The 14,776-nt window shown below is 34.4% G+C and overlaps 1 protein-coding gene across 3 annotated transcripts in view; it reads left to right on the forward strand.

Moving 5' to 3' along the window:
* The first annotated feature begins 4,538 nt into the window (after positions 1 to 4,538).
* The window catches only part of capt (adenylyl cyclase-associated protein 1), a 76,547-nt gene continuing 66,309 nt past the window's right edge, over positions 4,539 to 14,776 (forward strand). Inside the window, exons 1-2 of one of the 3 annotated variants that reach the window (XM_089099337.1) lie at positions 4,539 to 4,632; positions 13,675 to 14,327. In XM_089099337.1, coding sequence (XP_088955463.1) covers positions 13,946 to 14,327 — 382 coding nt within the window. In that variant the 5' untranslated portion in view covers positions 4,539 to 4,632; positions 13,675 to 13,945. Of the gene's footprint in view, positions 4,654 to 13,674; positions 14,328 to 14,776 lie in introns of all 3 variants that reach the window. The other 2 variants (XM_089099339.1, XM_089099340.1) reach the window with 2 other exon arrangements.

Genomic DNA, 14,776 nt, shown 5'->3' on the forward strand with positions numbered 1-14,776 from the left:
ACTGTGTTAATGCTAATTTTCAATAAGGCATCTCAGCAGTACCCCAAGAACGACTGAGGGTATTATGTTCAAACCTTCAGGGCAACTTCTGCTCTTAAAGTTTAACCAAACAAAAATAGCGTAAGTGCATCCAAGCTATCAAAGAAAGTAAACAAATGTTTTGCGAATTGTATTAAGTTTTCCATTTCAGGTCAACTAGAGGAGGTGTGAAACTAAATTAAACACTACTATTTGTGTCCAGATTTTTTAAAAGGGTGTATCTTGCTAAAAATTGCTGAAAATTTTCTCCAGCATACAAATAGCAGGCCAAACTATAAAGTCTTAAAAAAAACTAAAAGATTTAAAGTATTATTTTCTTTTTTCCTGAAAAGATTATGTGAATATAAAACGAAGAGAAAATAATTAAAAAAACTTTTTCCACAACAAATGTTTTTCAAAGAAAAGTAACGAACTGCATTAAACAAAAATGAGCAAAAATAAAATCAAATAACCTACCAGGCGTGAAACTACGACAAAACAGCATCGATAAATAAATGAAACATAGTACGAACCGATATTACAATAAATATCCAAGTCAAACTCAAAACGAGCAGAAATTAACATGATTTGGGCTCAAAACTTTCAGTTTAAAAAACTTGTTTTTTTTTATTTAATTACAGTAAAGATCGATGTGGGTACAATGTATTACTTTTTTTTCTTTTTTTTGTTTAGACCAGGGCACTTCGTATCGAAGGATTTGTTGTAGGAACTTCGAAAAGGGCTCATTTGATTGAAAATAGAAAGGGTTGATGCCCTTTTTAATAGTCGAAAGTGATTGGAGGGCAACTAATCCCCCACCCAAGCCCACTTTCCCGTTTGCTTTTGTTTAAAAAGTAAATGTTGCCTTAAGATTAAATCAAAATACACTGTGTTAATGCTAATTTTCAATAAGGCATCTCAGCAGTACCCCATGAACGACTGAGGGTATTATGTTCAAACCTTCAGGGCAACTTCTGCTCTTAAAGTTTAACCAAACAAAAATAGCGTAAGTGTATCCAAGCTATCAAAGAAAGTAAACAAATTTTTTGGCGAATTGTATTAAGTTTTCCATTTCAGGTCAACTAGAGGAGGTGTGAAACTAAATTAAACACTACTATTTGTGTCCAGATTTTTTAAAAGGGTGTATCTTGCTAAAAATTGCTGAAAATTTTCTCCAGCATACAAATAGCAGGCCAATCTATAAAGTCTTAAAAAAACAGAAAGATTTAAAGTATTATTTTCTTTTTTCCTGAAAAGATTATGTGAATATAAAACGAAGAGAAAATAATTAAAAAAACTTTTTCCACAACAAATGTTTTTCAAAGAAAAGTAACGAACTGCATTAAACAAAAATGAGCAAAAATAAAATCAAATAACCTACCAAGCGTGAAACTACGACAAAACAGCATCGATAAATAAATGAAACATAGTACGAACCGATATTACAATAAATATCCAAGTCAAACTCAAAACGAGCAGAAATTAACATGATTTGGGCTCAAAACCCGTATGCCTTCCCAAGGCCAGAACATAATTTGCATTTTACTGGAAAAAATACAAATGAATGTGCATTGTCAGTTTAATATACATATACTGATATTTAGTAATCAAATGTTAATATTATTTGATTTATTGAAGTTATAAAAGTAAAAACATTTATATTTTTTCGGTAAAGTGCAAATTATGTTCTGGCCTTGGGAAGGCATAGGGGTTTTGAGCCCAGCTCATGTTAATTTCTGCTCGTTTCCAGTTTGACTCGGTTATTTAATGTAATTTCTGTTCGTTTTGGCTTTCATTTATTTATCGATGCTGATTTGTTGTAGTTTCACTTTAAGTAGGTTATTTTATTTTATTTTTGCTCATTTTCAGTTTGATGGAGTTTTTACTTTTCTTTGAAAGACTCATTTATTGGAATTTTTTTTTGTATTTATTTAAAATAAAAATACAAAGAGGAAGGTAATTTTTAACTCTAGGAGCCAATTTTCTTTTTCAATTGGCATCCCAGACAATTTTTAATCAATTTGAGGTTTCTTCCGCAATGATTCCAAGGCAAGTTCAGATTTCCTGAATATTCTTTGTCAAACAATGTCCAATGGATAAGTTAATATAGATATACGGTTACTATTTAAATGTTGGAAATATGTCACAATATAACATTGCACAATCTGTGGTATTACTTTTACTTATCCTGTATCTTTTCTTAGATAGCGCTATTGCACTGCCCATGATATTTTTTTTCTGCTTTATGTGGCCTGCGTATATCGAAACTATTTATCAATACAAATCAGAGAGCCCAGAAACAAATCAATTCAATAAAAAACTGCAGGCCAGCGTTGCCAACGCGTACATTTTTACTGTTTTTGGTACAATTTAGAGGTCCTGGTACGATGCGGTACATTTGAAAATGTTTTTGTACAATCCAAATTTTAACATCGTTCACATATCGTGAAAGATGTTATTGGCAATGTTGGTTTCGAAGATCTGTGCGAAATCATCAAGAAGTAGAACTTCTCGATAATAGCTGATGAAAGCACAGACTTGTGTAACAAAAAGAGACTGGTTATAGTTGTTCGCCATCTTGATCTGAATGGTGTTGATCCAAAAGACAGTTTTCCTGTAAGAGACTCCTTCTTGAGGCTTATATAAGTTCAGCAATCTACAGCCGAAGATATTTACCAGGCCATAAACAAACTACTTTTCCAAGAAATTGGAGTTCCAAAGACAAATCTAATAGGATTTGCCGCAGACAATGCTTTGGTTATTATGGGAGAGCACAGTGGTGTTTAAGCAAAGCTGTCAGAAGAATACTCAAGTTATTTTGTTCTTGGCTTTTCATTCCATTCCATTCAAATCTGTGCTTGTGCTGCTGGCAAACAATTGCCAAAATAAATTTTTGATTTTTGTCAGGATGTATGCGGCTATATGTTGCAGCCCAAAATAGGCCAGTGAGATTTTAGAATTGCAAAAGTCAATGGAATCGTCTCAAGGAATTGGAAACCACCCTTGAAAATGGTTGTGCATCCAATGTTGAAAAATTGTGGAAGGGGATATGAAAAAGCTGGACTACAAGAAGAAACAGCGGAAAAAATGACCTAGCACAAATGTTCCTCTTTTTTTTAATGTTACAGTTTTATTACCTTTGTGCGGTTTAACCTGATTTCTTGTGCAATATTGTCGAAATAATTATGTTAAATCATTTTAGTTCTGATTAGTAGAATCGACCAAGAACTTATGTAGAATGACCAGTGAATTATGTGGTCAACATATAACTCGACGGTGGGTAGCCTAGTCCGTTGACCTATGGGAATCTATGGTGTTAGCCACTTTCATGGCGTGATTGCTGATATGTTTTTTTTTGTAGCTTCTGGCGCTCGGTAGCTTCTTTCGTACTTTATCCATTATTCGCCTTAATTCCCAGAATTTCAAAAGAAAGGATTAATTCCTACAATCAGCTCCGAGAACGCTTTCAGAGAATTTGCATGAAATCTTTTTCTAAAATACTTTTAGCGGTTTGGGACTGCTATTATATTAAGATGAGAAAGTCTGTAGAAGCCCTCTTCCTATTTCAAGCTATGAGGTTGCTACTGCCTTGGGTTTATTTTTCCTGTTCTTACCCTAAAACTTTTCCTCAGTTTTCAGTGAAATCAATTTAACATAACCACCGGCTACCGTCACAAAGTGACATGAGCGGCGAATTTTAACCTACCTTTCAAAGAAAATGGGAAACTATATAGTTACCCATACGCTTTGCTACTGTTCAGATGGTACAAATTAATCTCTTGGGGTACAACTTTGGTCAGAAAACTAGTAAAATTTATCTCAAAGTGTTGGAAACGCTTCTGCGGGCCTTGAAAACAGGGCTTTGTCTATGGGATCCTTTTTTTCAAGATAAACATATGTGATTACAAGATTAAGCATAACTACCGGCTATTGTCACAAAGCAACACGAGCGGTGAATTTTAACCTACTGGTCAATGAGTATGGGAAACAATATGGTTTATCATAATCTTTGCTACTGTTTAGATGGTACAAATTAATCTCTTGTGGTACAACTTTGGTTGAAAAACAGGTACAATTTATCTCAAAGCATTGGCAACGCTTCTGCGGGCCTGAAAACGGGGCTTTGTCTAGGGGATCCTATTTTTCAAGATTAAAGAACTGGACACACATAGCTAATTTCGGGAACTGATTTCCAAATCAGCGCCAATTTTAAAAGAAATCAGCGTCGATTTGACCTTGGAAAATTTTCTAATTTTCGGCACCGATTTACATCATGATCATCACAAAAATATGGATAAATAAATAGTCAGCCACAGATGTCAGTGGTGAAAGACCCCGCTACTGAGCTGAGAACTAAGCTGAGATCAATCATGAAACTATTAATAAGCATCAGTTGACTATTTTTATCCGTGATTTTTGTTTTGAAAATGTCGCGCAATAAATTTTTTCTTTCAACAAATTTTTCTTACCGCTATCGTTTGTCCACTGATGCTGAAATCGGTTTCCGAAATCAGTTACGTGTGCCCACACCTTAACCTAAAACGAAGAAGTAGAATATAGACGTCTTTTCTTGGGAGTGCCAGTGAAAAAAGCCTGCTTGTATATTCCATAAAGGTTGCTTAAATTATTGAGTCTGTCAGTAAATATAGGATTTCTTCTAAAATTTAAACATATTTTCTATTCTGATAGGCTATGTCAAATTGCTTGCATTTTTTTCCTGAGTTGTGCTTTTCATTGCTGAACTAAGGCTGCAAGTTGTGATTGAAATTTAAATTCTTTGCTGTTCCTTATTGGACTGCAGAAAAATCAAAACAAATTGAACTAGGGGTTTGAATGTTTTTTTTTAATGTGTAATGAGTGATAGCGTAGGCATATTCAAGCTGTAGCTATCATAGGGCCATGACCACACAGGGCCCCACATTTCAGTTTAGGCATAACTTAAAAATTCAATGTCACATGAATACTCATGCTCTGCCATCTTAAAGGAGGGTAAATTTTGGTAAAGTTCTATCAAATCATATTATTGACTTATGCATAAAGTGAATAGGCCTATAGGCCTACCACTTGATGCCTTTTTTTATGATGATTACAAATATAATAATCATTTCTGTCAGAAATGAATTTCAACCCCCCTCCCTATATATGCCAATTCAGGGTATATATTTCTACATTAGGGGGGGGGGGGAAAAGTTTAAACTTACCTCCCATTTACATCAGAAACAAAATTTGCCCCCACCCCTCTAATGTAGAAATATATACCCTGAATTGGCATATATAGGGGGGGCTAAAATTCATTTCTGATAGAAATGATTAATAGCCTATATTTGTAATCAGCATAAAAAAAGGCATCAAATGGTGTATTCACTTTATTCCTAACTCAATAATATGATTTGGTAGAACTTTACCTAAATTTCTAGGTGGCCCTATAATTTAGCTAGGATGAAAGTGAAAACATCATTTGATGCTCTTTCATGATTCAATAATTGCTTCTTATGCAAATTGTATCTTAAGCCCTTAAAGGGGCCCAAAAGGTATTTCATTTTTGCAACCACACAAAGAAGTTATAGCCTAACCTGCAAAAAAGGCCTACTTTATTTTCAATTCATACCATTTTCCTACCATTCCAAGTTTTTCAATGCTATCAACATAAATGGCACTGAATTTTGCTATCCAAAACTTTGCTGTCAACAATTCAGGGTATATATTTGCACATTAGGGGGGTGAGGGAAGGGGTAAAGTTCATGGTAAATCTGCAGTGAGCCATATAATTTCACTAGGATAAAAGTCAAAACTTCATTTGATGCTTTTTTTATTCTCTTTCATAATTCATATAAAATGCCTTTGGGGCCCCTTTAAGAACTCAAGATGCAATTTGCAAAATAAGCAATTATTGAATTATGAAAGAGCATAAAAAAGGCATCAACTGATGTTTTTACCTTCATCCTAGCTAAATTATTGGGCCACCTAGAAATTGACCTTGAGGAGTATAGAAATGCCACACAGAACAATTGCTCATTCCATATAGCAAAAAATACCTAGGAATCACACCTAGAACCACAAATACACCCACGCATTAAGACATTAAGATTAAATAAATAGCATAAATGCAATTTCTAGGCCTATAATAATAGTCATTTAGACACTGCAAATTGACATCTCCCATCCTTTTTAACCTTACCCAAATATATAGCCCATATATATTTCTCGTGCATTTATTGATTCTCAATTTTGTTATATTGATTTAATTTATAGGTACACCGGTTTTAACAAAATTGATGCTAACACAGGTCTATAAGCCATATCTAAAATAAGAGAAAAATGTATTGTCTTTGAGGTCTGCAAATGACTTAAAATAGAATTTGCAATGGAAACAAGTGCCATATTTAGAATCACAATGAAATATTGATTTTAGAGGGGAATTTGTTTCTTAGTTATCTGAATATTCTGTTAATCAAAATACTTACCTTTTCTTCATTGGGTGAATTTGTGTTTACAACATAACTTAGCTAGGACAAAAGTGAATATATCACTTGATTCCTTTCTTTATGTTCTTTCATAATTCAATAGTTGCTTCTGTAGTCTAGGTGCCAGTAGACAAAATGACTTATTTTCAGGTTGTCATGACACATCTGTTTCACATAATCTGAAAGCAGTTTCTAGTCTTTTTAAACGCACTGATTTTGATTATACCCAGGAATAGGTACCTCTGAGTGGTGGTTGACCCTTAAAAATGACTTGAAAGATTAAAAAAAAAACTATCTCAAGAGTTTTATTTTCAGTATTTCAAGTTTGCAACTCTACCTGTTATAAGGTTCCTGCAAGGCATGGAATTTAAAGGACACAGTAGATAATTATCTAATAGGGAATTCTTGTGCTTTCTTGAAGATCAAGGTTCAAACCATAGAAAGCTGCTTGAAACCTACCCAAAAGGCAAAATGTACTTTTGCTATCCCTGCAGAAGAGCCAGAAGTAGGTAAAAAAGTTTTGTTGAATGTTGGTAAAATCCTGGGTCAACAACCAACATGCTAAAAAAATACTTCAGCATGAACTCCTCCAGTATTCCCTGGTATTATTTGAAGCCCAATCTGATGGATTCAGATTTGTCTGAATAAGTCTGATCTGATAAACTTGATAGAAGCATTTTCTTACTTAGAATTTAGGGCTTTGCCAGTTTTTTTATGTTGATTTGAAGTTTTCATATATTCTGGAGTTTATGCCAGTCTTAAGGACTATGACTCCATCAAGGAATCAAACGTTATCAGATTTTTTTTAAGAAGATTGATGAGTAATATTTTTAGTCTGCTCCCAGAAAATCTATGCAGACTGCATATGGTTTCTGATGAGTATGATGGAATTTATGGAATCAAGGATCCAACTGACTCACCAGTGTGCTTAAAGACAGAAGTGGTTGCTATAGTCAAGGAGGGTGAGCAAAATTTGTCCATCAGTACAATATATAGTGAAAGCATCAAACTTAGTTATTCCTGGCAGTCAATTCTCAGAAGTTTTTTCGCCAAAGCTGACTTAGTGGGTTTTATTCATGAGTTTTGGTCTAATTTTGGTAGTGTAAATAGGAATTTTAACATAATACTAGCTGGAGGTTCCCCTGATTGTTGAAATGTTGGGATATTGCCCAGAGGAGGATACATGGAACATTTTTTCTTTTTAGCCTTGAGCTTGGGAGCACACACAAAGATGTAGACATTTGTATTGCAGTCTATATTGCCTCCAGCTTAAGAAAAGGAAGTTCTTCTGTAATTGTTCAGGCCAATGAAAGCAATTTTCTGGTGATACTTTTGCAACACTTGTCTATGCTTGTTAGCTACAGAAAGGTATAAAAAGAAGGAACTATTCCTCTAATTCCCTGACTGAATTTTTCCTGTGCATGAGCTGGCTTTTTCTCTTCCAAGGGACCTTGTTGAAAGTATTGGACTTCTGCACTGCCTTAGTGGCACTGATGCGACGAGCTTTATATATTCTGTGGGTAAGAAGACATTCGTTAAAGCAAGCTCTAAAATATAATATTATAATTGAAATGGTGGAAGTGGCAAAAAAAGGTCAAGATTGACCTTGTAAATATATTGAATTACATAAAGGAAGTGATGGGGGTGGTAAGAAAAGCAACAATAACAGCCTATGGAAAGAATCCTACAGACTTTAACTCCCTGAACAACTTACAAGCGCACTCATTTCATAAGGAAAAATCATTAAAAAAACTTCCACACACTAAAAACAGCTTTAAATACCACATCCTTAGAGTTGTATATCATTGGGGCATCATTTTGCAGTCTATAGAAAGTGAACTAATAGTTTTAGACCCCCTAAATTTTGGATGGGTATTCAGTGATGCTTTTGAGGCTATTCCTCTGAAAAATTCATTGTCACAATGGCCAATTTCTGTAAGCTCTATTGCCATTCACTGCAAATGTAAAAACATGTGAATTGGAAAGTGTTCCTGTCCAGGAATCTGCAAGTGTAACTAGCTTTGTGTTTGCATTGGGAAATGTGACCTTTCTTTAAGTGATAATGAGACAATGATTTTATAATAACTTTAAAAATATTGCTCCAAATGGTTCCCAGAACTGATTTAAATTATCCTTATTCTATGCCTATCTACTTGAGTTCTTCCCCATGATGGATGATAGACTATCTATCAACAAGTGAAATGAATCATTTTTATACAATTCTGAAAAACTTATGCCAAAACAAAGACTATCTGTCTTGGTTTTATTCTAACTAGCCATGGTTTGGCTCTCAAGTCTTCCACCAAGTTGATTGAATTAAAAAATAAATAGAATTAGCAATTTGAATTATCCTTACTCTATGCCTATCTACCTTAGTTCTGTCCTAGGATGGATGATAGACTATCCATCAATAAGTGAAATGAATCATTTGTATACAATTTTGAAAAGTTATGCCAGCTTTCCCTCTTGCAAAAGATAAAAACAGAATGTCAAGAATCAAAGTAAATAGATATATTTCTTGAGTGAAGTTCCCTTGGTTCTGAAATTTTAAACCAGATCAACATAAAAAATAGCTCACTTTGCCCAAAGAATCAATAGAACCACGTTTCCCTTCAAAGTTTTGTTGTCCTTGATAATCCCCTTAACTCTCCCAAGTAAAAATTTAACAAAGAACTGTCCATTATTACTTCAAAGTTTAAACTGGGTCCCTCAAGTTGTTACTTTTTCTTCCAGAGGTATTTTAGGTGTGTTATTTTGATAACCAGGATTATTATGATGTCTTTTGATTTGGCTCTATCCTTTTGTGCAAGTAATAATTCAGCATCTGCTTGCACCATTACAAAATTCCCTAAATTTTTCAATTTAATTCCTTAAATTATTATTTGGGTATTGCATTTATGCCATTTTGACAACTTGTATGTCCATCTGTTTTCCTTTTATGTAATTCATCCCACCCCTAACATTCCCTAAAAGTTTCAACTTGATATCCTTAGCTGTTTCCTGGAGTGTTGAAGATGGGCCATTTTGACAACCTGGATGGACATAGTGTCTTTTGATTCAATTCATCATCCCCTTAAGGTTCCCTGAAAGTTTAAAATTAATACTTTCAGATATTCCTGAGATACATGATTTTGATACACATAGTGTCTTTTGATCATGTTTGTCACCCTCTTCAAATTCCCTGAAAGTTTCAACTTAATACCCTTAACCATTACTAAAATATTACAGGGGTGTCATTTTGACAATCTGGATGTATGTAGTGTATTTATATTTAGTTCATTATTCCCTAAAAATTTCAAATTAATACTCTTTGTCATTTCTGAGATATTGCAGAAACAACCTCTTTATAACTGTTTGCACATGGCATCTTTAGTTCAACATTCCTTGAAAGTTTCAACTTAATATTGTTATCACTTTCAGACACCACCCCTCAAACATGACAGATCAAACATGCCCCTCTTTTCTATTTTAAAACCAGTTTTAAACAATGGGCAGCTTGCATAATTCATTCCCTATGCCCCATTGACTTAGGGGGTCATGTTATCCTTAGTGGCATATTTATTTGAGCTTCCAACTATTTTGAACAAAACTATCTTAAAATTTTGATTCAGTTTCATAGGATGAATTTTCAAATTTGGATGGAGCCAACAAATAAAAGATGACAAAAAAAAACATAAAAAGGTATAAAAATTAAAAGACAGGCAAAAGAATGCCAAAATTAAAATTATCAAAATGAAAAATCATTTGTTAGTCAATAATTAAACTGAGACTGGTCATTAGATGAAGATAAAACCAATAAAATTCTATAAAACAAAAAATGTAGATATAGCCTAGTCTTTTTAAAGGGACATTAAAAAAGGGGATGGGGGCATAAAAAGTGAACAAATTTAAAATTTGGGCAGCATCAATACCAACTACTAAAAGAAGGAAACTAGTGGGTTTTTTTCTCTTTTTTGTATTGAAGGGACAAAAATCTTTTATATCTAGAGGTGCATCATCAAATTGGAGACAAGGAAGGAGCAGGCTGGGAAACAGCCTGAGGAAAATGGAACCTGGGTGGAGAGTGTCTTTTTTGGAAAAATATGTTCTTGTGATGGTCTATTGTTGCATTTTTTTTATAAACAGAGCCACAACATGCCTTTCCTGTGCTCAAGCATATCTAACGTATTTTTCTTTTGAAGGAAAGAGTATAGGAGTAGAAGGCGAGGGTAAGGAGTGCTTCACCTTCTTTTGAAATTATTCACATGGCTCATCTTTTGTAAAGATTTCATTTATCTAACCTTTCCCTGGAGATGCCAGGGTGCAAAACTAGATAAACATATTCGAGTTGTGGCTAGACAAAGGAAGTATAAATCCTTAAAGAATTGGGAATGGGAAATTTATTTAGAAGCTTAAGAAGGGAGACAGATAAATTAGCTTTACAGATGGTGTTTTAATATTGATACCCTACTTTGAATTAGAAGAAATTGTGATGCTAAGTAATTTAATAGAAGACATTGTAATTTCACAAGGGATAGGATTAAGAAAACATGGTGAGGATTTAATGAAATAAATTGGCATTATCATTGATTTAGAGGGGTTTACTCTCATGTCCAATGTCAAGGCATCTTATGCAATGTCATTGAGGGTGTTAATAGGGTTGCTCATTAAATTTCAATAGTAAGTTTCAATGATCTTATTGTTATTGACCAATTTCTATTTGTAAGGAAATTCCTTAGCCAGGCTGTTAATCTTGAAAGAGAAAAGAAGGAGGCCTAGGACAGTACCTTGGAGCACTCCATTGTGGAAAGGGAGAGAATTGGAATAATGATTCAGATATTTAACTGCTTGTGATCTAATTGATAAGAAGGATGTAACCAATTTCACTAGGGGAGAATTCAGTGACAATTTTTTGACAAATTTATTGTGATTAACAAGATCACATGTTGTTTGGGGATCAATGAAGATTGAATTAAACCAAGCATTAGGTTTTTCAAAAGTTCTTCCAATGGTATTCCCAACATGAACAAGATAACAGGTGAAGTGGATTTGAGGCTCCCAAAATGCCTCACGTTTGTAAGAGGTTGGATTTCATCCTTAAGTCAGTCTACAAGGATTCCTTCTTACAGTTTTCAGAATATAGGAGTGATGGAAATAGGGTGAGCACCTATTTCTAGAAAACCTACTAGCAGGTTTTCCATGTTTTTTAAGAGGGCTATGAAACCCTACTTCCCTGTTTTGGGAAATTGCCCAGAGTTGGTAATCTCATTGAAAAGAAGAGACAAGGGCATTGAAAGGTAATTGCTGAAGGCACTAATCAGGGGAAACGGGTATCTTGTGGGCAGAAACTTGTTTTATTAGTCTCCCTGTTCTCCTTACAGTCTCCAAAGGAGGAATAAAGGGTGAAGAATGGGGAAGGTCATTAATTAGTAACTGATGAGGCAATACTGGAAGGCTTTGGACAATGGAGGCAATGAACTTATAAAGGCTATTGGTGGTAACTTCAGGGGTTTTAGATTAGCTAAAAGGACACTAGATGGGGCTGGTTGACCTTAAATAACTTTCAACTACTAAAAAGTACAATAGACCTTTCGATTTCTTATGGAATAGGCCCTTTCTGAAATTTTTACTACCACTCGTTCCATACAATGTTGCTTGGTAAAAAAAAAAAAAACAACAAAAGAACATGGAAGCTGTAACACTGTACTTAGGCCATGGTATTGTGCTGTCTATAATTAAAGAAAGACAGCATAGCAAAGTGCTAGTTTCTGTCATTTTGTATGGGAAAACTGTTAAATTCCTAGAATTGGCTGAAAATCCTTAACCAATAAAAAGATTTACCTTGGCTGAAAACCCTTTATTCAAGGTTTATAGCCCCCCATCATGGTTGCATCTGTAGCTGCAACCATATGACCTTCTAGTGCCAAACAAAACTAAGACTTAATATGTTACTAATGTTACTTTATAACAATGAAACATTTACTCAATTTTGTAGAGCATTTACTAAACAGGTGAGTGGTAGGCTGCAGGATTTGATACTCCTTATCAGGAGCATCCCGAGCCTTATTTCGTTGGAGGGGGGATCTTCGTAAATTTTACCGAATCGCTACTTGATTTATGCCGGATTTTCTGCAGAAATCGAGAATTTTGCTAATTTTCTGCCGATTTCGCAAAATTTCAACCGAAGTTTTCGCCTTTGGTGAAATTTTCACCGATTCCCAAAAATTGGGGGGGGGGGTGACCCTCTCCGATCCCCCACCCCACGGGACTCCCCTGCCCTTTATATCCACATTTTTCTATAGAGAAGAATGTAGAATCAAAATTGAACCATGGGCATGTTACAGACTCGCCTATAATGAGGAAATTGCATGATAAATATACTAGTATTTGCTTGGGGGACATGCAATTTTGTCAAATTGGCTAGCAAAATTGGAAAAGGTGTAATGACACCCCTTTCTTCTGAGCCACTAAGTGTATTTCTTTACTGGGTAGTAAGGGCTCTCACAGAAGTGGGGAAATTGACCACTCTTATCCCCCTAAAGAACTAGAAATAAACAAAAAGCATTAACTTTTGTAATATTTATGGGAAAAGTTTATGCTTTAAATTTTTTTTTCAAACTCTCTTACAAAAATTGCTCTGTCTGCCCCCCCCCCAGATTGTTTCTAGAGGTTTTTTTACTGTGTAGCTCAGAAAGCAAGCAAATTTATGCAGTTCTGCATTTTTTTAAGACTTGCTTTTTTCTCTTACACACCTAATTTGATAAATATATTACGGTAGCTTTAATAACTCTCTTGATATTATCTGCAGAAGATTTGACACAATTTTGGGATTAAAATAAATGAGGTTTTATATGATTATTCATCGTTTTAATTTTTTAACTAGTGGATTTTCTGGTCAAGTTTTTTACCTACAGAAATTGTTTTGAATTGTAAAGTTTTATGTGAATCTGTATATTTTAATTTCTGAAGAACTGTGTTCTCCTGCTTAACAAAAAATTCCAAACACTTACCCAGAAGATACATGTGCCCCTTGCTCCCAAAACAGTCACAAACAAAATGAAGAGTTCAATGTTCTACACATGATAGTAGTTTAGCTACAAAGGAGGGTGGAGTGAGAAAAGGAACATAAACAAAAGCTACAAGTAATTCATGTTTTAATGAAAGTATTTATATACAACTTTGTCAATAAATTGAGGATATATTCTTGTTACAGGATTTATAACTTGACTCTTCCAAGTTCTAAAAAGCCAAGACCTGATGGACTGGAGTGGTTGGGATTTCTTCACTTTATTCAAAGGATAGGATAATTAGTACTCTTTCACATTTCTCTTTTTGGCTCTTTTGTCTTGTCTCACTGACCATTCCTTGTCACCACCATTCCTGGCCCCTCACTTGGCATTTATTTTCAGACCTTGACTTTTGGATTCCTTAATTCTTAATTTCTATGAGTCAGGGACTGCAACAGAATTTTTAAGATTAATACAATGTCTTTGTTATGTGGATGCTTGTCAAGCAAAATCGCCAGTGATGATGAAGAGGAAATACCTGTTGAGAAGAGCCAAATAAAAACAAAGCAATCTGTTGCTATTGCTGCTAATGCTGAAACAGATGTTGGTTTGAAAGTACCTGGAATGAGCACTGAAGCTGAAAAAAATGAGGTTTTTATTGACCAGCTAACAAAAGAAAATACCAAACTCATTGAGATTTCTAATTTTACAAATGTTTCTCATACTACTGAAATTCAAAGAGTATCAAATGGAATTAGTTCATTGGAAAAACTTCAAAGTCATAACATTCCTGAAATGAAAGAGATACTTCAATATGTACCTGATGGCATTGCCTTGTTACTAAGAGATCTTGAAATAGGTTAGGAATTTTTGTTTTGCTTTAAATGTTGATCAGTGGGCTGTACTGCCTGATTCAGATGTGGTAGACAATTGATTTGCTTGCTTTTTCAGTTTTCTGGTATGTAAGTTTCTTTCTTCCAGCTTTTCTGGTCTTGGTGATCTAACAACGGTGGTCTTTATAATTTCAGGTGAACCATTAAGTCTTTATATGCAAGCTACTTTAAAAGGTTAAATTTTTTTCAAATACAAGGAAAATGGGCAGGGAAGATTTAATATTGGAGAAACTTTGAAAAACTTTGACGTAAACCTCAATTTTTATTGCGTATCTTTCCCTTTCTTTGAGTCCGGTAACCTTTAGATAATCTTTTCTGAAGATAGCTGAAATAATCTGTTCAACTTCACAGTTGTTCATAAACATTGACAAATAGGATGCAGCTTGAGACATAGCTCAGGCTATGTGTTAAACTG

This window comes from Artemia sp. Qi Xiang Cuo, chromosome 13, assembly GCF_049724085.1.
Source record: "Artemia sp. Qi Xiang Cuo chromosome 13, ASM4972408v1, whole genome shotgun sequence".
In the NCBI taxonomy this organism is placed as follows: Eukaryota; Metazoa; Arthropoda; class Branchiopoda; order Anostraca; family Artemiidae; genus Artemia; species Artemia sp. Qi Xiang Cuo.